This window comes from Podarcis tiliguerta (genome assembly GCF_965153285.1).
Source record: "Podarcis tiliguerta genome assembly, chromosome: 12".
Taxonomy (NCBI): domain Eukaryota; kingdom Metazoa; phylum Chordata; class Lepidosauria; order Squamata; family Lacertidae; genus Podarcis; species Podarcis tiliguerta.
Window position 1 is genome coordinate 29883762 of NC_139545.1, and position 25688 is coordinate 29909449.

General features: G+C 42.8%; 1 protein-coding gene across 13 annotated transcripts in view; it reads left to right on the forward strand.

The window, feature by feature from the left end:
- THSD7A (thrombospondin type 1 domain containing 7A) overlaps nucleotides 1–25688 on the forward strand; it is a 281259-nt gene that overhangs the window by 133783 nt on the left and 121788 nt on the right. For all 13 annotated transcript variants that reach the window (XM_083405309.1, XM_083405304.1, XM_083405301.1 and 10 more), the window contains 2 exons: nucleotides 5845–6676; nucleotides 18048–18296. In XM_083405309.1, coding sequence (XP_083261435.1) covers nucleotides 5845–6676; nucleotides 18048–18296 — 1081 coding nt within the window. The remainder of the gene's footprint in view (nucleotides 1–5844; nucleotides 6677–18047; nucleotides 18297–25688) is intronic.

The following is a 25688-nucleotide window of genomic DNA, read 5'->3' on the forward strand; positions in this document are numbered from 1 at the left end:
CAGCAGGATTGCAGTCTCTATTCTCTTTCCCCCATCCCCTCCTCCATGTATTTAGCCTAAGTTCTGAAAAGAGTCTTTGCATGAGGAGGAACTTGGCCAGTTTCAGGATTCTCAGCTGTACATCAATAATCTGTACGCATGCAATTCATCTGAATTCAAAACTACCAAATTTGCACCCCCCAAACCAGTATACAAGCTGGAACACAGCTTTCCTTTGAAATCCGTACTTTCCCACATTTTCTGATGCAGTTATCCCTCCAAATAATGTGTGCAAAACGCTTTTGTTAGTGAAAAGTGCACACACAGATACACACACTAAAATAATGTGCAAGAATGCATCATAGTAAGTGAATGCAGAAAAGCATATATGCTAGGCAAGATTACATGCAAATGTGTATATTAGGAAAAATATTAAATGAAAATGCATGTACATTTCCATGTAAACTTTGTTTCTCAGAAACGTAAATGTATATGGTGATTGGGGAAATTGAATTTAAGACTGGAAAAATGAGAAGCTAAGAGGCAATGAAATTGACAGATTTGTCCATCTCTGCAACTTTGTGTATAGTTTGTTCACAGTTTCAGGAACAGTCACCATGATGCATCTCCCTACCCCCAGCCCACACATTCTGTGAATGAGTTAAAAGTCCTTGCAATTATTGTTCAAGCTTTGAAAGATTGTTGCAATAGTATTCCAGGTACGCTGGCTTGGGAACAGATGGTTAAACTAGAGTTTTTCAGGGTAGGCTGGCACCCTAGAGGCAGCAGAACATTTATGTGTGCATCTTGGAAAAAATGGGTCCATTCACAGCTGCTATAGCTTTGGAACCTTCTCATAAACTGCAGACCTTTCTGAAGCACAGTGAAGTATGGCAAGGGCCAAAGAGAAGGAGGGGACAAGAATATAGTCTGACTTGGTAAGTGGAGTTCATTGTAGGCTATTGTGGGTTTCCTTCTAGTCCGAAATACCAAATCTAGCCTTGAACAAAGAGGTGGGAAAGGGAGCTGTAACTTTATGGTAGAACATCTGTGTTACATGCAGAAGATCCTAGGTTTAATCCCTGACAAATCCAGGTAGGCTTGAGAAAGACTGCTATCTGAAATATTGGAAAGCTCTATCTGGTAGTTTCAAGAGCGTGTTGATGGTGTAGATAGAAATCCATGCAAACCTGAGAACGTACTTCAAGCACAAGCAATGAAGTCTTTGGGTGGTGAAAATTGTTTCTGCCAATGAATACTGTCGTTTTCATCTAAAATAATTCTGCTAGAAACTTCCCAACTAGGCTGAATGTTATGAATATGTAACAGTAATACTGTCTCCTTTACACGTAGCCAGAAGCAGGATCTGAGATGGCATTGCTTCAATGACTAACAGTCAGTCAAAATGTTATTTGGAAACACTTCAAGGCCCTTGCAAATCCTGCTTCGTTATTCATCCAAGTAGTCCCATTTAAAATCTGTGTGATGATTGTTTTTTTACCAATTTAGGATGCACAGCAAATTCTAGTGTTTTGACAACGAGAACATGTGCCCGGCACATTCTGCAGGTCATTTTCTTCCCCTCACTGCCTAGTTTTTTTGTTGGAAACTTAATTGTTGCCTGAATGCTTCGTTGAACTGATAGCAGCAAACTCAAAGTCGTGCCTTTACCCTTGAGCGCCAGAGCAAAAACAAAACAAAACTTCCTACCATTCTGTTTGATTTAATTAATTAGAGATCCATGGATTAATTTGGTTTAATTAATCATTGCCCCAAGTTTCACTAGGCCACCAGACTGCAGAGTCTGAGAATTGTTGCTGGTACCTACAAAAACACAAACTTGGGGGGTAATCCCTTTTGCATGTAAAGAGGGGCGCTTCTATGCTTCTGTAAGCCCCTCTGAAGTGATGGACAGCCAGTTCAAGGCATGGCAGTGGAGTAGTTTACATTGCAAATATAAACTCTCAGGACAATGGGCCACTTGTAACACAGAACAGTGGGTTGCATGTGCTTTTCACTCCCCTCCTGCTGCCCCACATCCTCTGTCCCGCTACCACTTTCTTTATATTTCCCTTTGCCTCTTGTTCTCCAGCTCCCATTTTCCCACTGTGACCATGCATTCATGTCCAGTCATTCATTCCTCTCCAGCCCATTCCACTACAGCATGGTTGGGGAACCTCAGTGCCAGTGGCTAAATGTGCCCTTCCAGGGCTTATTTTCCAGTAGCCGTGCTGTCTCCCAGTCCTTCTTTGCACTCTCCTTGATTGCTTTTTCCTGCTGGAATGTGCGATTAGTAATGTCTCTTGCTCATGTGTGTAGAAAGTAGGATACAGCCTACTGTGGAAGTGTAAGAGTGACATCCATTGTTCTGACCACTTTTGTCTTCGACCCCACCTACTACCACTGACGGGATGCGGGTGGTGCTGTGGGTTAAACCACAGAGCCTAGGACTTGCTGATCAGAAGGTTGCGGTTTGAATCCCTGCGACGGGGTGAGCTCCTGTTGCTCGGTCCCTGCTCCTGCCAGCCTAGCAGTTCAAAAGCATGTCAAAGTGCAAGTAGGTAAATAGGTACCGCTCCGGCTGGAAGGTAAACAGTGTTTCCATGCGCTGCTCTGGTTCGCCAGAAGCGGCTTAGTCATGCTGGCCACATGACCCGGAAGCTGTACGCTGGCTCCCTCAGCCAATAAACCGAGATGAGCGCCACAATCCCTGAGTCGGCCACTACTGGACCTAATGGTCAGGGGTCCCTTTACCTTTACCTTTACCTTTTACTACCACTGACAGGTAGCTGCTGGAAGGTAACCCACAGTGGGGCTCACAGACTGAAAAAGCTTCCATACCTCTGCGCAATGTGCTAATATTCCCTTGCCCACCTTGAGATCTTCTACTTTCCCATCTCTCCCCTTTCAGTATATCCCCTTCTCCATTCTCAGCCTAATTCTCAACCACAAATTCTCCTTTTCTTTCATGAGTTTTAGTGAAGCACAGCTTTGTCCTTTTACACTTAATCATGTGAATTCACACCTCTTCCACACCTACAGTACACCTCCTTAAAAGCTAGGCAAATTAAGAATGATCATCTTGTAGAAGTGTCCAGAGCCAGCTGCTTTAAGTCACTTGCTGAAAAAACAAGGGAAACATCTTGTGTCACCTTAAAGAATGGGTAGGCAAACTAAGGCCCGGGGGCCGGATCCAGCCCAATCGCTTTCTATATCTGGCCCACGGACGGTCCGGGAATCAGCATGTTTTTACATGAGTAGAATGTGTCCTTTTATTTAAAATGCATCCCTGGGTTATTTGTGGGGCATAGGAATTCATGTGGTTTTTTCTCTCTCCAAAATATAGTCCAGTCCCCCACAAAGTCTGAGGGACAGTGGACTAGCCCTCTGCTGAAAAAGTTTGCTGACCCCTGCCTTAAAGACTTAACACATTCTGTATGCCATAAGCTTTTTGGACTCAAGTTAACTTCGCAATAACAATGTTTTTGACTCTGCTAAAAACCAATCCTCCCCCTTAAAAACAGAATATATTAAAGCAGTCAACCGCAGCCATGTTTACGTCTCGCTCCTCTTCCTGCCCCCTAGCATCTAATTAAGGCAGGGTATGCAGTATTTTAGACTCCATATTACTGACTCTGCCCATTTTAAGGCTTTGGGGGGACCAATGGGCTGAAATCTTGCTTGAGATTCACCTTCCTTTTCACTTTATCATGCGTCAATGTCACCCCCCCCAGGTGTTAAAAACAAAACCATATGCTCACAATCCTTTAAAGGATCCTATCTATATCTAAATCCTATCTATATTTGGCATCAGAAGCAGTATGTGAAGAATTTATGTTTGTAAAGTTGAAAGACCAAAAAAAAATATTATATAGGCTTCACTTGTGTTGTATAGCTTTCCTTCAGTCCTTCTGGCTTCTGCATATGGGAATCTTTTTTTAATGCCAATTAATGTAAACATCAAATAACAAGTTTAAAGAAAACATTTACACACCATTGAAAAACTGTATCAGGTTTGTTGTAAATGCTATCTCGTCTTATGCTCCCCAACTTTTATTGGCAGCTAATTCAGATGTGAGATTATGAATAGGAATTTCTCACGTGTTCTCTCTCTGTAGAGAGAACAGATGACAGTCTTGACTGCGGGATTGTTGATGGTAATTTATTTTTAAAAATAAATAATTTGGAGGTTGCTCTTTTGCCTTCACAAGTTGAAAAGGCCAGATTGAGATAAAAAGGAAGCTATGACAACATTTGGAAAAGCTTCAAACATCTCCCTGCTGCAAACTGTCTCTAAAGCTTCAGAAGTTAATGAAATGCTTACGTTCACAGGGGACAGAGAAACTGGAAGAAAAATTTGGTAAGCCCCTCACTAAAGCTTCTGCATCCTTTCCGGATGCTATGAAACTAAATTTATTTTCTTTTGACAGTATCGTAAAGACTCCATAGAGATATAATGTAGTATTTACAAAATGGGGTGGGACTAGTACAAAAAGAGCAACTCAAGCTCCCACTTCTGCTGTGCCCAAGTCCTAAGTGGTTGCAGACTGATAAGCAGGCCTATTTTGTTACTTGTCTTCAGCCACTCTAAAGCTAAACACATAGGCAAGGGCTGCAGCCACTTGCTGCTGGCTGAGATAATAATAATAATAATAATAATTTTTATTTATACCCCGCCCTCCCCAGCCAAGGCCGGGCTCAGAGCGGCTTACAAGTAATAATAAAAACAAGATGAATGATTACAACTTAAAAACAAAAGTAAAATACAACATGAAAATAATGTAACATTAAAATATTAAAATGTAGCCTCATCGCAGGAGGAGAAGGAAAAGAAAAAAGAAAGTGAGGGAGGGAGGGAATCAAATTGGCTCCAAGCCAAAGGCCAGGCGGAACAACTCTGTCTTACAGGCCCTGCGGAAAGAGATCAGATCCTGCAGAGCCCTAGGGAGGATCTGAATCATGTCAGAAGCAACTGATGCTAGAGTTGATTTGGAATTAACCTCTCTCAAGGAAGCTTACTGTCCCCACCATTTGATTCTTCCCCAGCAAATGCAGAAAGGAGGAAGAAAGGGGCCAGCGACTGTTTTTGTTGAGGTGCGAAAGTACCCTACTTAAAAAAAACAAAAACAAGTCTAATTGTTGATTATCCAACAATGACAATTTACATTTCTGCGGTGTGTTTAATTTAGGCAATTTGTGGCAAAGTTACATTGTGCCCCCCCCCTGCATCATGTTTGTTTTGTTATTTTCCACATTAGGTTTGTTTATGCAACTTCTATTAGTGGGGTTATGGGATAGGGAGTTATCAGCAATGCAGCAATGCTTTATGGTCATTGTTGGTCATCGCTGATGTGGACTTCTCTGTGTGTAAGACCTGGGCAGTTGCCTCCCATCCCACCCAAAATACCTGTATCATATGGTTCACTTCTCAGTTCATGCTACTGCTTTATACCATTTTCTAGCACTGGGTAGCTCACTAAAGGAGGGAGAACTTAATAGGAAAGGTATGCAAAATTCCACATGTAACATGAGAGCAGAAAATTCTTTAAATTTTGATAACATGACCTCTCTCAGAAGAATGCCAGGAGTTCAGATATTTATACTGCATGAAACAAAATCCAAATACATTCCCAATCTGCGGAAAGATGAGAAAAATGTGGCACAGAACTATAGTTGTGTGCTTTTCCATAGTCTGCACGGTGTGCGAAGTGATACCAACAGCTATCCCTCATTAATTTTAACGATGTAGAGAGTCTGGCATATATTGAACCTTAACTTGGTCATCTTCCTACTTGCGTCTTAATGAGGAAACAGCAATTGGAATGCCAGATATTTCAACCTCCATTCCTCTCTTTGTTTTCCCAGGTCCATGGGGCAGGTGCATGGGAGATGAATGTGGCCCAGGAGGCATCCAAACTCGAGCGGTCTGGTGCGCCCATGTGGAAGGATGGACCACGCTGGTCACGAACTGCAGGCAGGCAGAGAGGCCGGACAACCAGCAGAACTGCTTCCGGGTTTGTGACCGGCACAAGGAGCTATACGACTGGCAGCTGGGCGACTGGAATCCGTGCCAGCCAGTTCTTTCAAGGAGCGTCGAAAAACTCGCGGAGTGCGTCCGAGGGGAAGAAGGGATTCAGAGGAGACACATCACCTGTGTCCAGAAATCGAATGGTGTTGTTGCTGAGGACACTATATGTGAGTACTTTGAGCCGAAGCCTCAGCTAGAACAGGGATGCCTCATCCCTTGCCGGCAGGACTGCATCGTGTCCGAATTCTCGGCTTGGTCAGAGTGCTCCAAGACCTGTGGCAAAGGGCTGATGCATCGCGTCCGCCACATTGTTGCCCCTCCCCAATACGGAGGCTCTGCCTGTGCTAACCTGACTGAGTTCCAGGTTTGTAACTCGTCTCCATGCAGCACTGAGGAAAGCATGTACAGCCTGAACGTGGGGCCCTGGAGTTCCTGTTCGGTGCCCCACACACGTCACATAAGGCAAGCGAGGAAACGAGGGAAGAACAAAGAAAAGGAAAAGGACAAGGAGAAAGCGATAAGGGATCCGGAAGCCCGTGAGCTTCTGAAGAAGAAAAGGAACCGTAACAGACAGAACAGACAGGAGAACAAATATTGGGACATACAGATTGGATACCAGACAAGGCTGGTGATGTGCACTCACAGGAATGGGAAGACTGTTGCCTTGAGGTAATCCTCTTTTTCGTCAACTTAATCCTCTACAGGCAGCGAGCATTTTGAGTGTGTTCCATCAGCGTACGGGTCATTTTGGACCTGGGAGAGGGCAGGATGGGGGCGGGGCGTAACAGGGTGGGCACAGGCTTATGTGGACTCCGCTGATGCACACAGGGGCCACGGACGCAGCTCCTGCACAAATGGGGGGTTGTGTGTATCTCTTTTTAAAGTTCTCCCCTTTTAAAGCTTGGTGGCAACCTCCCATGCATGAATCAAGGCCAATGGGAGTGGATAGAGGGGAAAATGGGGGTGGGGGTGAGTACCTGTGGGAGAACGGTAGTGGGTAAACCAGCGTTGCTGTCCCTCCAACCTTTACTCGATTTGAAGTATGGCTCTTGTTGCACATTTTATTTGGTGTCCAGGGTTTAGATGAGAATGATAGTGGCTAGGATGCACAATGCCAGTGGAATGCTGTGCAAACTGCAGAGAGTTGAAACCCGTAAATCACTGTAGCATATAGGACAACGGACTAATCACTTCAGTAGAAGTTGCAGTGTTTTGAAACGTCAATTAAGAACGGATATACAAATTACAGATCTTAAAGAGGAAATTGTTTTGGAGGGCCATCATGCAAACTCAGCTTGACCAAATTCCCTAGACAAATCTGCACAGCAAGGTAGAGAGATGGTGAACTACGTAAATCAAAGTGTCCTTCATGACTCTATTGCAGAATGAATAGAGGCCCCTGTGAGAATTGAAATGTTGGACCCAGCAATCATGTTCACTATGCAATATAGCGTACAAGTTGCACTTTGAGATATACATATTACCCCCTCCCCCGCTGCCTTTGTTTTGCTCCTATGATTGGGAGTGGAAAAATAAGCTGCACTTAGAATTCTTGAAAGTACAAGTTCAAAACCTAGGCAGAAAATTCTCAACATTGTCTTTTCCAGTTTTGCACTCCCTTTTCCTTATAGCGTGTTTGGGTATACAATCAGTTAACTTTTGTGAATGAGGTAGAGTTTTGTTTTTCATTACTAATTTGGGCAAGGAAATTGGTGGTGGTGGTGGCATCCATCTGTCGCAAGAGATAATGGAGGTGAAGTCAAACTGCTGGAGAATCACAGCACCTGCTGTGGCTGCAGAGTGATAACTCATAACTGCTGTTGCATGTGTTGCTTTTGGTGTGTTAGCAGCACCGAAATGACCTCTCCAGGGTGCAGATCTGAGCAGTCAGTATGGAGGTCCTGGGCTGCCCAGATGAAAAGACCCTCCTCTCGGCCTCGCTGATGTGGTCCAAAGGAAAGCAGAGCAATATATTTGGCACCAGCTTGGCTGCAGGAGTTGCCCAAAGGAGGCATACAATGCACCATCCAACTGTCTTAGTAACTCCCCTCTGGATTTGTGTAGGGTTTACTTCTTAGCCATTTCTTCTCACGAAGATATATTTTCAAATGGGGATATGCGAAACCCTAAATTATAAATGGAAAAAACCCAGCGTTCCTGTGAGATCAGAATTTCAGTTATTGGGATAAGATTTTACATGCTTAGTTTGAATAAGCATTCATGTTCAAATGAATGCCCCATGAACTTGATGTGGAGATTTATATATTTACATGCCCCATTTTCCTCTTTACTGTAATGCTTACCCATCAATCTTACCCACAGTTGATTGAAGATAACATAGTGTTCAATTGAACATCTGATTAGTAGGGTATAAAACCTCCCCCTTAAATTTTAGTCTGCACTCTTGTGCTCAGCATGTTGAAAGATTGCATCCTTGCCCTTTTTTATTTTGCTCTACTTGGTATTCTTTTGTACTGATTTAACTTGCATCGAGCGCCATTGGAAAACATTTTTAAAGTGGCCATTCAGTCGGTTCTCGAGCTGGAAATGCATAACAGAGGTTTTGCTGTTCGCTTACAACAATCCACTATGCTCTAATGTTCTAAGAGAGGCTTCACAACAATATACATTATGAAACGGTCAAAATAAATTACTCATGCTCATCTCCTTGCAAATGTTGTGACACTTGTCACGGAGGAAGTACAAATGGGCTTTCTTTCACAAGCCTCCCTTGATAGAAGGTTCGCAGGGCTCAAGGAACATCCATGTCTGTATGCTGTCACTGCTCTGAACCAGAATCACCCAGCCACAGAGGACTCAACCAGATGTTTTGAGAGAGACGGGGTTGCTGTTGCTCTTTGTTTCTTTCCCTCCTCTTTAGATAAACACTATGTGTGATGTGGCACAATTGCTCTTTGCAGTGCCTCCCCCCAGCCTCATATCACTGGCTGCCTGCAGTGGACATAGGGCATGGCACAGCAGGAATGAAGTTGCATCGTGAGTTATGTTTACCTAGATTGTGTGTAAGAGTGTGGCCAGAGACACAGAACAGTAGTGTAGGAACATAGGAAGCTGCCTTATGCTTCCAAGTCACACCATTGGTCCATCTAGCTCCGTACTGTTAACATTGAGTGGCAACAGCTCTCTCAAACGGGGCATTCCTAATCCTACCCTGGTGGCAAATGAACCAGGGACCTTCTGTATGCAAAGCAGATGTTCTACCATTGAGACCGTTTCTTAAAATCTAGTGAAGCTGTAGCTTTCAGGGCATACCAACCCACATTACCTGAAAGATAACGGGTCACAAGAAGACTCTGCAAACTAATGCATAGGAATGAAACATTAGTTCATTCATAGACGCATCTGGAAAAGTTTTCTTTTGAAGCAGCATTCATATGGTTCTATGAATGCCAGTGCAAATCCACCAGATTTAAAAAGGCCAGCATTTTCCTGGAATTGTTCTTGTTTCGGCCTTATATGTCAGATACTGAGATTTCTGCATTTCACAAGGTTAAATTGCCCTTGGGGTCCCAATCCAACTCTACAATTCTATGATTCTACTCCCACTGAATGACTGATGGCAATAATGTGCTTGTGTCTCAAACATAGTTCTCTTAAGGGTATTTTTAAATAGTACCTAAGTAGATGTGCCAGTTTTCTCATTGGTTTCGGGACAGTTTATAGTTGATTGGTAAATCAAATACTTTTCATCAGTGATTGTTCCCTGCCTCCCTTTGCACTGCTGAAGAATGTGACTTAGGCCACATTTGCATCATACATTTAAAGCACCATGAAACCACTTTAAACAGTCATGGCTTCCCCCAGAGAGTTCTGGGAGCTGTAGTTTCTTAAGGGTGCTGAGAGTTGTTAGGAAACTCCTATTCCCCTCCCAGAACTACAATTTTCAGAGTAGTTTAACAACCAATCCCTTGTTTCAGAGAAATCTGGGTAATGTAGCTCTGGCATGGGAATATTTTATTTATTATTTTGTAAAAATTATATGCTGCTTTATTGCAGAACAAACAAGCAAACAAGCCTCAAAATGCTTTCCTCTAACAGCCCTCAGCTCCTTGAGAATAGGAGTCTCTTAATGACTTACAGCACCCTTGACAAACTGCAGCTCCCAAGAATTCTTTGGTGGAAGCCATGGCTGTTTAAAATGGTATCATAGCGTTTTAAATATATGGTGTGGATGTTGCAGCCTAAGTCACACTCTGGAGCAGTGCAGAGGGAGGCAGGGCCGGTCCCAGGTGTTAGCTGGAGCACAAAGGGACATCCTGTAGCATAGATAGTTAGCTGCAGGTAACAAAGCCCTCTCTCTCCAGGGATGGTGGTGAACTGGGAAAGAGAAGCTGGAGAGTTGTTGCCAGTATTCAGCTAGGTGGACTAGAGATAGGGGCTCAGTGTAAAGCAGCTTTCATATACAAATGTCGGAATGCAAAACAAAGAATGGCAATGCCCAGTCTCGGAAGCAGTTATGTCTGTGTTTGTAAAACCATTCCCTTTGATCTGCTGCGATATATCCATTTGCTGATACCCGGAAAGTGGCACTGGAACGTATTTCATCCCTTGCCTGTGGAATTAAGGTGCCCAGTCTTTTTTCCAGATTGGTTTGAGGGATATTTCAGCCTGATCAATATGACAAGGCGAGTATCTGAAGGCATGGTCTGTTTTCATTACAGACCTCACAGCGATCCATTTAAACAGAGAGTGAAGGCAAAAATTGGCCACAGGTGTGGATTTTCTTATCCAGGTTTTGAGAAACGGATTGAGAGAGAATGAAGTCTCTTGAATCTGGCAGTTTTAACAAATAATAATAATAATAATAATAATAATAATAATACCCTGGCTGGGCTACCCCAGCAACTCTGGGTGGCTCCCAACAGAACACTAAAATCAGAATAAAACTTCAAACATTAAAAACTTCACTAAACAAGGCTGCCTTCAGCTGTCTTCTAAAAGTTAGTTGTTTGTTTCCTTGACATCTGATGGGAGGGCGTTTCACAGGGCGGGCGGTCCTACCAAGAAGGCCCTCTGCCTGGTTCCCTGTAACCTCACTTCTCGCAGGGAGGAAACTGCCAGAAGGCCCTCGGGCCTGGACCTCAGTGTCCGGGCAGAACGATGGGTGTGGAGACGCTCCTTCAGGTATACTGGGCTGAGGCCGTTTAGGGCTTTAAAGGTCAGCACCAACACTTTGAATTGTGCTTGGAAACGTACTAGGAGCCAATATAGATCTTTAAGGACTGGTGTAATATGGTCTCGGCAGCCATTCCCAGTCACCAGTCTGGCTTCCGCATTCTGGATTAGTTGTAGTTTCCGGGTCACCTTCAAAGGTAGCCCCACATAGAGCGCATTGCAGTAATCCAAGCGGGAGATAACTAGAGCATGCACCACTCTGGTGAGACAGTCTGCAGGCAGGTAGGGTCTCAGCCTGTGCACCAGATGTGTATAGAGACATCCTGGAGGCCTAAATGGGGGCAGAACTCCTAACCACCCTCTCCACAATTTCCCACAAATTTTTGTGAGCCTCCCTTGTATTTCTTTATATAATGTAGCATTTATACAATGCCTTAGAAGGTTCATAGCATTTTATGGACTTTTTACCTGTGTAAATCTTACAACCACCCCATAAGGTGGCCAATATTATCTCCATATTTCATATTTGCATCAAGAGTCTGAGTCACTTGCCTAATAGGTTTGTGGCAGAGAGAAGAGCTGAAATTTGGAATTTTGGGCTTCCACTCATGGTTTTCGGCACTACGCCACAACTAGCCGTGTTGCCAGCCCCATCTTGCTTCTTCTAAGATGGGACACCTTTCAGTACAGGATTCCAGTTATGAGCTGTGACAGGAGCACAGGCTGGGGAATACAGCTGTGCTTCATGACCCCTGCTTGGTAGTGCTGGACCCTGTACTAAAATTACCAGGTTAACTGCCAAAAGAGATGGAACTTTGTGTTATTTTTTTCTTTTTCTTTAAAGCATACAGATACTCTTGAATGACCAAACGTATGCAGTGTGGACTGCACTCAGTGAAAAAAAAGTAATTCGTTTTATTTCCTTTTTCTTTTGAAACAAAATAATTTCCGATGGAAAATGAAAATCGTGTTTATGAATGCTCAGGTTATATAGGACACTAAAAGGAGGAGAATTAAAGCAGAGAAATGCTGCCCACAATAAAGGAATAAACAGCGTAGAGTAGTTCCCTAGATAGCTGCAGAATATGAAACCCCCCAAGCCCTCAGGAATGTGGAACCCCCCTCATCATGTAGAGTTAATGGTCTACAGCCGAACAGTCTTGCATTACTAGTGTGAAAGCTGCTGCTACTTATTTAACCTGGAATTATTGTGCTCTTTGTATGTAGGAGGTGGGTTCCCCACCCCCTTTCATTTTAAAGCTGGAAATAACAACTCAGCATTCAATTGTTTCATTTCTGACATGTACCCAGAGATTATGTTGGCAGCATTCTCCCTGCTGAATTTAGTTACGTTATTCATTCCAGAACAATGGAGGAGTCAGTATGTAATCAAAAGGGAAATCAAGTAGGGGAAAATAAATGTTAACAGTTCTAGTGTGCTGGGAATAAAAAGTAATGGGGGGAAATGCCAAAAAATGGTAAAATGACAAGAAACTCCAGCATAAAAAGGCAATACAGTTGAGAGTGAGGGGAAGTTAAGCCAGGGGAGTACAGTGGTACCTCAGGTTAAGTGCTTAATTCGTTCCAGAGGTCCGTTCTTAACCTGAAACTGTTCTTAACCTGAAGCACCACTTTAGCTAATGGGGCCTCCTGCTGCCGCCACGCCGCCAGAGCACAATTCTGTTCTCATCCTGAAGCAAAGTTCTTAACCTGAAGCACTATTTCTGGGTTAGCGGAGTCTGTAACCTGAAGTGTATGTAACCTGAAGAGTATGTAACCTGGGGTACCACTGTACTCTACAGAGTGAAGGGTTTTTTTTAAAAGAAAAAGCCTGGGCCTTTTGTTACCACTTTTGTGGGAGCAGCTTGGAGCACTATTCCACCCCGAAAGAGCTCCATACAGCTGTAACAGCTGATAAACACTGGCATAGAGAAAGTCCATAGTATGGTCTCCTTCCACATAGTCCCTGGCTTCTCTTGGTGCTCAGCAGAAGAGGGAAGGAGAGGCATTGCATGTGGATGTGGCAAATGATATTTTCCTACTAAACATCAGCCCTGACACATGAGTATTTGCTGTAGAGAGCAGTCTGACCATGGCTAAAAACCAGTATTTTGAAACAAGTAGCTGAAGCCTAATAGTTTTCGGGAGAGCACAAAACACAAGAGACCACGATTCAATGACAGTTGCCCTGAAGACATATTTTGATAAACCTTTTCTTAGTATGTTTTTTAGGTCATCCTCTATCCAGTTTCTGCTACTTGTTGATGCATACCCCTTACCCTTCCTTTGACCTTACGTTGCATTTCCAGAACAACACTCAGTATAGTTTCTAATACTATTTAGCCATCCGAAAGCAGACCGAGTAATGGAAAATTCTATTAGGACAGACTTTTCTTTTCAAATTAGCATTTTCACCCTTTTGCATATGTATCTGTGGTGACCACCATGCAGACACCTTTGCATATGGTAATCCATCACAACTCAGGATGAAATGGTTTGGACTTGCCGTACAAGTTTTCCCATTATATATGTTAGTATCTTTATTGGTTTGAAGCACATGGTTTGGTTAATGGGAATAATGTATTATTCATACATTATTTCCATTAATATATTATTGAAGCACATGGTTTGGTTAATGGGAACCTTTTGAGCTAACTCAGCACTGTAAGTTTCACTTTGGTTTTTGAGAGTCAGACTTGGGTTATCTGTCTACAACATGCTATAATTCTTGCAGCCTTTTACCTGATGGTGATATTTGACACTTGCCATCAGCTCCAATTTCTCCCTAGGCAATTATCGTTGTCTCAATTCACCCCATGGTATTCACGTTAAGTGAAAAGCTGCATCCACCACTAAAAGCAGGCTGGAAGTTAATGTTTGCATTTTACTTCTTGGTAGGGAATCTAGAGCCAATTTAGGAAGCTTACACTTTCTAAAGTGAGCGCCACATGAAGTACAGCTATGCCTTGTGCTATGCATTCCTGCGCATAATGTCTCCCTTCCCCCAGCAAGCACTGATCTATAGGTCATTCTGGTTCTTCAGTTCATTGCTAGAATAGTGCAGAATCTGGATTTAAATAAAGTTGAAATGGTATTTTTACCGTACCCAAACTTTTGAGAATAGCATGGTAAAAGTTTCCATGAAACTACATCTTCTGCCTTTTTCACAGTGGCCATCCTCATTCTGGAATTTTTCAGGCAGGAAATACTGAGGATATGGTGCTGGGCAGCAGTGGAGATTGTAAAAATTGACGGTGATATGTGGGGCACCTGTTCATTCTCCCTCCTTACCACTGAGATGCTCCCCAGTTTTGCAGCCAATCAATACATATAAAGCATTTTTCACCTCCTTATTTGTAACTGCTACGTGTCTGAGTGCCTTCAAAAGCAAAAGGGTGAAATGTAAAATGTGAATGTAAGTCCCATTCTGTTCCATTGGGCTTACTCCCTAGTCAAGGACTGCAGCACTAAGAAAAGTTTTTGAGTGTCAATTCATTATTCTTACACTTATTTATCAACATATAAGCAGTGTGAAATGCTGTTATGTAAATAAATAGTAGTAAATAAGTTTGGGTCCCTCCCCCCTATTAATAACAGCAGTTTTGACAAAGTGACAATATGTGTTCTTCATCAGTATATACTGTTGCTTGTAATCAGTCCTTTTTTTCTTAAAAAAAATGTTTAGGGGTACTCTCATTTCCCTACCCATATTGAAATATTGCCCGTCAATGAGACCAAACTTAGATTCACAAAATGTTTAAGGGTACGCATACCCCTGCGTACCCCCATAAAAAAGCACTGCTTGTAATAAAATAGGAATGGGTTCCCTAGTGATTGTAATGCATTCTTCCTGGATTCTGCTTAACTATTCTCTAGAAAATTAATCCCAGGAACTCTGCAATTTCTTTCATCTCTTCCTTCCTTCAAAATCAACAGCATTTCAGTTTCATCTGTGCTTGGATTCAGGTGTCATGTTGTTTTCCATTTTCACTTTGTTAACCCATTGTTCATCAGTTCATCTCTCTCTCTGTGTGTGTGTATGTATATGTGTGTGTACACACACACACACGTGTCCCAGGCTGGCTGATGCATCTGCTGGCAATGAAAGCTGACAAATGACCCATAATCCAGATCAGTGTCCCTCAATTTAGTGCCCTCCAGATGTTATTGGACTACATTTCCCGTCAGCCCCCAATCATGGCCAATGGTCATCAGTGATGACAATTGTACCTTAAAAAATCTGGAGGTCACCAGGTTGTGGAAGACTGAACCTCAAAGACCACATTTAAAACATACATTTAAAGTACAGTGGTACCTCAGTTTACAAACTTAATCCATTCCGGAAGTCCGTTCTTAAACCGAAACCATTTTTAAACCAAGGCGCGCTTTCCCTAATGAGGCCTCCTGGTGCCAGTGCTCTCCCACCGTTTGACTTCCATTCTTAGACCAAGGTAAAGTACGCAAACCGGGACACTACTTCCGGTTTTGCGGAGTTTGTAAATCAAATAGTTTGTAAACAGGGCTGTTCTTAAACTGAGGTACCACTGTACTATGATACCCAAAGGAATTCTGGGTATGATAGTTTGTAAATCGTGCTGAGAGTTGTTGGGAGACTTTGTTCAGTGGGAACCGAAAGCTGCTTCTTCCTCAACCTCAGCAGACTTCTATTCCCATTTCCAGAGTGGTTCAGTCAATCCTCCTTCCCAGGGAGCTCTGGGAATTGTAATTCTGGGAGGTGAATAGGGGTCTCCTAACGACTCTCAGTACCCTTAACAAAAACTACTGCTCACAGAATTCTTTTGAGGGAAGCCATGGCCATTTAAAGTGGTATCGTAGTGCTTTAAATGTATGGGGTGAATGTGGTCTAAGACGCCACAATAATTTTTCGTTTGCCTCTGAATTATCGATTGACTTCACATATATCTATAAGGGTGAGGCTGTATGTGTATTCACAGTGATTTCTGCAGTCTTTGCTGCATGAGGAAGCTGTCGTAGCCGCTGTTGGTTATCTGAACTGTGGAATATATTTGTGTGATGAACACAGGCTCATTTGGCACTATTCATATGTCAGAAATTGTTGCCTCTATTTGTGCGTATCTATTACCACCACTTTTTTCTGCAGGGAACAATAGCGGGTGTTTTTCCCTCCTAAAAAAATTAATCTTATTTGACTAGTGATTGACAGTTAACATTTTGTGCAGTTCTAGTGATAGGCCTTAATGTCAGTTAAGCATATCACACTGAAGTGTAATGCTATCCACAATGGAGAGCCAATGAGAGAGAGAGAGAGAGAGGATGACACAGGAGACCCAGCCCATATGTTGCACAATAGTGAGAGGAAAAGCAATTTAAAGGCAAAGGACAGCATGAACTGCTTGCACCACCTAATAACTTAACAACCTGGGGTGGGGCTAGGTCCCAGCCTGACTGGCAACCTGCACAGAATTTTGCTCAACGGTTGCCATTAACTTGACTTTAATTAATTTTTATAATGGAATGTTTTTAGAATGTTTGATTATTTGATTGTTTGATTATTTAATTGTTGTTAGCCGCCCTGAGCCCGGCTTCGGCTGGGGAGGGCGGGATATAAATAAAATTTTTTATTATTATTATTATTATTAGAAGTAATCTCCATTGGATATTGGCCTCTGTGCCCTATCACAATACCCTTTCTCTGTGTTGTCAAAGGGAGGCTTTTCCAGGTCTTACATTTGGTGGCACCTCCTCCCCCCTCCCCTGACCCACAAGCCCATTAAGCACCCTCTAGTTTGGGAAGTGGTATCAGAGGCCCTTTCTCTGCTTAGCTTCCCCTCTGCACTGTCATTTCTGCCAAGTGCCCAGGAGTCAATAATTGGGTTAAGAAAAGAACAACAACCATCATCTAATCAGCTGGTCCATGTGCAGATAAAGAAAGAACACTTTTGCTAAGAGGAAAAGAAAAAAAAAAGGACTTAGGCTGCTGCATTTGGCAGCCAAGAGATTTAGTACAATTCCTTTCCATCAACTGACAGCTACCCAATTTCCTGAGGAAAGAAAAGTAGAAATGTCCTCCATAGTGGCTGGTGGATAAGCAAAAACTAATTAATGAATTAATGAATTAAATGTTGGCTCTTTTCCGAATTTGGCCTCCTTTCACACTGCATATAGGAAGTGACATGGCCTCTGATCTGCCCTGCCCTTGTGATTCCACCCAGCTGCAGACAGTTGTTGACCAGGGACCTTCTTCCTCCCATGCTGAACATGAAATGTGCCTCTTCTAGAAGGTGGAGAAGTTTTGCCTACCCATCCACTTCTAGAAGGGATGGGACCTAATGTCTCTGAATATTGGCAGTAGGTCAACTATGAGGGAGGAAAGTGCTTGCAAGTATTTTATGCCATGGATGTAAAAATTAACTGGATTTCAAATGAGAATATTAATCAGCTCTGGCCCATATAAAAGGCTAATAGAATTGTAAACCATTTGTTGACATCAATTAGGCAGTGTACTAAGATGACTTTTCTTAATTGGAAATGAATTGCCACAGATACATAGTTAAAGGCACGTTACTATACATACACACACTTTTAATTATCAGCTTGGCAATTATAATTTTAGAAATAACTACATTCTGACTTGCTCATTACTGTAATTTAATATGGCTCTTAATACAATCTTTCTTATTGGATCCAGCATAAATAATCTAAAGTATTAACAAGTTAGTTATCTTATTACAAACAGATTAAAGAAGCCTCTCCTCTAATTCTTGGCCATCTAAATTTCTAGAACAAGGTGCAGAAATGTCTATTTCATGAAGCAGAAATCACTTTCCAGAAGATATGGGTATAAGAAGGCACATTTTATTGTGCAGTGTGTATCATGCAGTCATAAAAATTAATAAATGCATACATTTCCTCTCTTTTACAGCTTTTGCCAACAAGAGACGCTACCAATTACCTTCCAGTCCTGTGTGATCACTAAGGAATGCCAGGTGTCAGAATGGTCTGAATGGAGTCCATGTTCCAAAACATGCTTTGATTTGACATCCCCTAAAGGAAATCGTACAAGAACACGGACCATTAAGCAGTTTCCTATTGGCAGTGAAAACGAGTGTCCAGAGTTAGAAGAAATGGAACAGTGCACGTCTCAAGGAGATGGGGTGGCTCCGTGTATCACGTAAGTATTGACATGTCCCTAGACCTTCAGCAGTGGGTATGCCTGGGACTCCAGTTATTCTTGCAGCCTGGGAGCTGCTGAAGGGGTCCTCTATTTTGCGTTAGTGGGGTGATGTGTGAAGCCCAGGGTTACATTTCAGATAAAAATAGTAATGGAAGGAGCCCATTCTTTCTGTAGGGTTACCATGGCATGGGTCAGAGCTCCAGTGTGAGCTCCAGTCACAGAGCCCTTGCCTTCTCCCATTACCCATTGGTGCGGGAAAGAATAATACTACTGAAGCTTCTATGCCACCAGACTAACATGTATCAGGCTTGCTTCAACTAATATGGAAATAGTTTCTGGCTTTCTACTGGGGTGTGCTTAAGTGTTCGGTACAGATTAGAAGGCCCCATACCTTAGTTGGTCAGTCAAGCTCATTCTTGTTGGGTGAAAGGAAGCAAATATTCACAGTTATCCAAAATAGAGCTACCACATTCACATGTGGGGTAATTACAAGAATTTACAAGTATTCCAACATTTTATAAGGAATGGGTAAAATGACTTCAGCTATTATTATTTTTTTAACCCTGGAAAGGAGATTTTGGTTTTTCAAGGAATTGCTGTTGCCAGTGGTTGTGGTGATAGCAGCACTTGGAGAAGAGCTTTTTTTGCCACCTCCAAATGCATCTTGAATTATGTACAATAAAACCATTTTGGGTCCTGGTAAATAGATGAAAAAGAAGTTCCTTTGGGCCTGCCACCTTAAAAGCGTTCTTTGTCGTTCTTGGAAATCAGTAGTTTCGCAATATTGTGATCACCCTTCTTGTGGGCTCTAGTTCTTTCTTTCAAAATTTTTGAATAGTCCTTGCAAGAGTTCGCTTTCAAATGTAATTCTGGTTCATAATGTGTTTACTATAGTGGGGCAGGAAGAGTTTTGAAAGCTACAGTTAAATTAAAACTTAAGAGCAAACACCATGAGGTTATTGTTATGGAGGTATCTAAAAGATATACTACCCTGTGTAATGGATGAAGCCAGTGAACCAAAAGTACTCAAGATTGTGTTTCCAATGGTGTGTAACACAGAATTTCACAAGTGGAACATCACTGCCATTCAGCCAATGGCAAGAGTGCACTCACAAGTGATAAGCAACAGCCATGTTTTTATCCACACACACTTTTTATTGTGTATATAGATAGGGATATCCACTGGCTCTATGAAATGAGTATGCCCATAAATTAGAAAGAAATTCCAGTTTTTATATGGGAGAGGGGCATTAGTTGCCTTATCTTCAATGTATTGCCAACTGGTATCCGTCTCAGCAAGCTGGCAGCAGAGTTTCATTTTGGGAGTAAATCAATATAATTGCTGGACAAGAGCAGTATTTTCCACAGAATATTTTTTCCAGCAAATTCTCAGTCTCTGAAGTATTCTACACACAGAGGGATAAAAGACCCGTTCTGTGTGCAAGGCTGATAAATATTCCTTGAGCATCCTGATGTCTTCAGCAACTGGTCAGTAGGGGGAAGATCTAAAAGTAGCAGTAAATAAATTAGTCCTGCTTAGAGCCCAGAAGACGTGGCAGTAAGCAGTTTAGATTCAAACGATTTCTTTAATGTGCAGCTTCTAATTGAGATTAATATTAGCACATGAACATAGGCAACTGTCTGGTTTCCCTCCCCTCCTCCCACGTTTAATCTTCTCTTTCATTTTCTGGGAAGGAGTCACAGAGTGCAATAGTATGTATGCCTACTCAGAAGTAAGCCCCTTTAAACTCCCTGGTTAGTGTGTATAGTACAGGATTGCGGCCTTAGCAAAGCTATTTTTGATGTTGTGTTATTTTGCTTTCCTGTCTTTGATTGTGGGGCATTGTCATTCTTCTCGGAAGAAAAGAAATATCATTCTCCATCTCCCGTGGCCTGTAGAAATGGTTCCCTTGATATCTGCTTAAAGCGCTGGTTGAGTGGAGCGTCTTGTGACATTTCTTTCGCTTCATAAGGCTGATTGAGATTTTTAACTCTGTATCAGATCTTTTTTCTCTGTGCACTGGGCTGATTGGAAAGCTCACAGCTTCTGATCATTCATCATTGCTCAGCAGGGAGGCCTGAGCATTCCAGAGAAACTGCCATCATCTTGACAATGAAGGAATGAATATATATATATATATATATATATGCAGGTTTTGGTGTCCTCGGGTGTCTTCCCGTGTAAAAGTTGGGGTGTCTAGGCGACGTTTCGACGAGGTCTCACTCGTCATCTTCAGGCTGGTGCTTTCGGCTTCTTGTTACTGGAACAGAGCAGGATCTTAGTGTTTGAGTTCCTATAAATACTGTTGAGGAGGTGTGGTGTATAGCCTCCAATGTTCTGGGCAGAGAGGAGGTTCCCAGGCTAGTGTGCCTTTTCTTCTTTTGTTCCTTAATTACTTGAGGGATATCTTGAGTGATTTCTTGAGTGATTTCCTGAATCCCACTTAGGTGGGTCATTAGGTGTGGATTAGTTGCTAAAGCCTTCGTGTCTTGAACTCTTGAACTTTGTGAAGAGTTTTTCTGAGAAGATGGCTGTACTGCACTTGGTTGTGCTCTGGCTTGGCTTCGTGTATAGGGGCGAGCTGTGGTTTTGTGGCCTGTGCCAGCCAGATCTGTGTAGGGATTGCAGGGGGGTGCAGCATCCGGAGGTGCCACCCTGGTTTGGCTACTGGATGGTGTCTGTAATTTATCTGTGGAGAGGGTCTGGGTTTGGGTCTGGTGTGGTTGATTGGTGATGGCGTTCTGTGTGCCTCTGGATCTGGTGTCAGATTTTGTGGGGAGGGCTAATTTCCAGATGTCTGACAAGCGGGATGTGTCGTCACGCTTGTTCATGTTGTGAGGGTGTTTCTCTATCTCGATGGCTTCCATGATTATTCTCTTGTGGTGATGTTCCATGTTAAAGAGCAATTTGGAATCTGCAAAATTAATTTCGTGTCCTGTTTCTTTCATGTGTTGGAAAAGAGAGGAAGTTTTTTCTTCTTTTTTGACGGCATTCTTGTGTTCTGCGATACGTGCATTTATTCGTCTGTTTGTTTGTCCAATGTACGTGGCTGGGCAGACTTTGCAGGGTATTTCATAGACCCCTTGGTTTTCCAACTGAATTTTATCCTTGGGGTTTCTGAGGATATTGGCTATTTTTTGGTTGGTGCAAAAGGCTGTTTTGATATTGTGTTTATGGAGGATTTTGCTAATTTTATCTGTAGTGCCCTTGATATAAGGAAGGAGGGCTATGCCATTGTTTTCTTCTGTGTCTTGGTTTTTGGGGGGTGTTTCTTTTTGGATTAGCTTCGTAACCCTGTTTTGCTGGTATCCATTGGCAATTAACACATTTGAGAGATTCTGTAACTCAGTTGTCAAGTGGTCTTCGTCAGCCAGGCGTTTGGTTCTGGAGATGAGAGTCTTGGCTACGGAGTTTATTTGTGCAGGGTGGTGGTGTGATTGTGCATGTAAGTAGCGGTTGGTGTGTGTTTTTTTCCGGTAGATAGTGTGTCCTAGGGAGCCATCAGGTTTTTTGTAGATTAGGACGTCAAGGAAGGGAAGTTGGTTGTTGGCTTCTATTTCCATAGTGAATTGTATTTTGGGGTGTAGGCTGTTGAGATGTGTGAGGAAGCTATCCAGTTTTTCCTTCCCGTGTGGCCAAATTACAAAGGTATCGTCAACATATCTGAGCCAAAGTTTGGGTTTGTGTTCTGACTTGTCTAAAGCATTGGTTTCAAAGTGTTCCATGTATAGGTTAGCGATGACCGGTGAGAGGGGTGATCCCATAGGTGCTCCTTCTATCTGTTTGTATCTTTGTCCATTGTGGATGAAGTACGTGTTGGTTAGGCAGTGGTTGGTCAGGTCCAAGATGTATTCGGGGGGATTGTATTTGTTTTGAATGGCTGTCAAGGCTTCATTAATGGGCACTTGTGTGAAGAGAGATACAACATCGAAGCTCACAAGTAGGTCATTGGGTTGTAGGTTTTGCTTCTTTATTGTTTCTATGAACTGGAAGGAGTTTGGAACGTGTGAAGAGATGGATTCTGCATAGGGCTGAAGTTGCTTGGCGAGAAATTTAGCGAGATTTTGTAGAGGTGAGCCTATGGAGCTGACTATTGGTCTGAGTGGTGTTCCTTCTTTGTGTATCTTGGGGAGGCCGTAGAGTTTGGGGCATCTGGATGATTTTTCTCTGGGGATGATTCTTAGCTGGATTTCTTCACTGATAGGAGAGGCTTTTATTTTGGATTTGGTGGTTTTTTCCAGATAGGTGGTGGGATCTGTTTTTATAGGTTGGTAGGTAGGGTCTTGGAGTAGATTTGATAGTTTTGCTTGGTAGTCCGATGTGTTCATCACAACAGTGGCATTACCTTTGTCTGCTGGGAGAATGATTATGTTGTTGTCTTTCCTCAGGTTGGTGAGTGCTTTCTGTTCTTCTTTGTGTAAATTGCTTCTGGGTGGTTTGCTGGAGCAGAGGATGTTGGTGACTTCAAGTCTGATTTTATTGGCTTCATCTGGATTGATTTTGGTTAGGCTAGCTTCGACTCCGCATATGATGTTTTCCGTGGGGATGCGTCTCGGGGCGACTGCAAAGTTGAAACCTTTGGAGAGTACTTTGGTTTCAGTTGAGGTGAGGATCCTGTCTGATATGTTATGTACTGTTTGTTTCATGGGTTGTTGTGGAGGGTGGCTGGGCTTCTGGCGTTTCTCTAGTTTGTGGAGTTTGTTGGTGTGTGTGTCTGTCTTGTGTGAGGTCTCCGTTTCAGCTCTCCAGACGGCTAGTTGTTTGCATTTGTCCCAGAGTGCAGGGTGGATTTTGTTACAGAGTTTGAGGTGAAGAGTGAGTAGATCTTTGTTGGTTTGGTTTAGTAGGTATCTTTTCTTGTGTAGTTCGTTTCTGATTAGAGATAGTTCAGTTCGTTTCAGGATCCTTTCGGTAGCTGGGGTTTTAGAGTGGAATTTAAGTTGGAAGCATGTGGGAATTAAGTTGTTGTCTCGGCAGTTGCGTAGGAACAAGAGATCACATAAGATGGTGGCTCTTCGGATTTCTAGTTTCTCGTAGGTTCTTGTCAGCTGGAAGGTTTCCTCCCCGTAGAGGTGAGATATTTGCTTTCGTAGATTTTCACGGGTACAGGAATGCAGGTTTTGGTGTTTTTACAAACAACTTTTACACGGGAAGACACCCGAGGACACCAAAACCTGCATTCCTGTACCCGTGAAAATCTACGAAAGCAAATATCTCACCTCTACGGGGAGGAAACCTTCCAGCTGACAAGAACCTACGAGAAACTAGAAATCCGAAGAGCCACCATCTTATGTGATCTCTTGTTCCTACGCAACTGCCGAGACAACAACTTAATTCCCACATGCTTCCAACTTAAATTCCACTCTAAAACCCCAGCTACCGAAAGGATCCTGAAACGAACTGAACTATCTCTAATCAGAAACGAACTACACAAGAAAAGATACCTACTAAACCAAACCAACAAAGATCTACTCACTCTTCACCTCAAACTCTGTAACAAAATCCACCCTGCACTCTGGGACAAATGCAAACAACTAGCCGTCTGGAGAGCTGAAACGGAGACCTCACACAAGACAGACACACACACCAACAAACTCCACAAACTAGAGAAACGCCAGAAGCCCAGCCACCCTCCACAACAACCCATGAAACAAACAGTACATAACATATCAGACAGGATCCTCACCTCAACTGAAACCAAAGTACTCTCCAAAGGTTTCAACTTTGCAGTCGCCCCGAGACGCATCCCCACGGAAAACATCATATGCGGAGTCGAAGCTAGCCTAACCAAAATCAATCCAGATGAAGCCAATAAAATCAGACTTGAAGTCACCAACATCCTCTGCTCCAGCAAACCACCCAGAAGCAATTTACACAAAGAAGAACAGAAAGCACTCACCAACCTGAGGAAAGACAACAACATAATCATTCTCCCAGCAGACAAAGGTAATGCCACTGTTGTGATGAACACATCGGACTACCAAGCAAAACTATCAAATCTACTCCAAGACCCTACCTACCAACCTATAAAAACAGATCCCACCACCTATCTGGAAAAAACCACCAAATCCAAAATAAAAGCCTCTCCTATCAGTGAAGAAATCCAGCTAAGAATCATCCCCAGAGAAAAATCATCCAGATGCCCCAAACTCTACGGCCTCCCCAAGATACACAAAGAAGGAACACCACTCAGACCAATAGTCAGCTCCATAGGCTCACCTCTACAAAATCTCGCTAAATTTCTCGCCAAGCAACTTCAGCCCTATGCAGAATCCATCTCTTCACACGTTCCAAACTCCTTCCAGTTCATAGAAACAATAAAGAAGCAAAACCTACAACCCAATGACCTACTTGTGAGCTTCGATGTTGTATCTCTCTTCACACAAGTGCCCATTAATGAAGCCTTGACAGCCATTCAAAACAAATACAATCCCCCCGAATACATCTTGGACCTGACCAACCACTGCCTAACCAACACGTACTTCATCCACAATGGACAAAGATACAAACAGATAGAAGGAGCACCTATGGGATCACCCCTCTCACCGGTCATCGCTAACCTATACATGGAACACTTTGAAACCAATGCTTTAGACAAGTCAGAACACAAACCCAAACTTTGGCTCAGATATGTTGACGATACCTTTGTAATTTGGCCACACGGGAAGGAAAAACTGGATAGCTTCCTCACACATCTCAACAGCCTACACCCCAAAATACAATTCACTATGGAAATAGAAGCCAACAACCAACTTCCCTTCCTTGACGTCCTAATCTACAAAAAACCTGATGGCTCCCTAGGACACACTATCTACCGGAAAAAAACACACACCAACCGCTACTTACATGCACAATCACACCACCACCCTGCACAAATAAACTCCGTAGCCAAGACTCTCATCTCCAGAACCAAACGCCTGGCTGACGAAGACCACTTGACAACTGAGTTACAGAATCTCTCAAATGTGTTAATTGCCAATGGATACCAGCAAAACAGGGTTACGAAGCTAATCCAAAAAGAAACACCCCCCAAAAACCAAGACACAGAAGAAAACAATGGCATAGCCCTCCTTCCTTATATCAAGGGCACTACAGATAAAATTAGCAAAATCCTCCATAAACACAATATCAAAACAGCCTTTTGCACCAACCAAAAAATAGCCAATATCCTCAGAAACCCCAAGGATAAAATTCAGTTGGAAAACCAAGGGGTCTATGAAATACCCTGCAAAGTCTGCCCAGCCACGTACATTGGACAAACAAACAGACGAATAAATGCACGTATCGCAGAACACAAGAATGCCGTCAAAAAAGAAGAAAAAACTTCCTCTCTTTTCCAACACATGAAAGAAACAGGACACGAAATTAATTTTGCAGATTCCAAATTG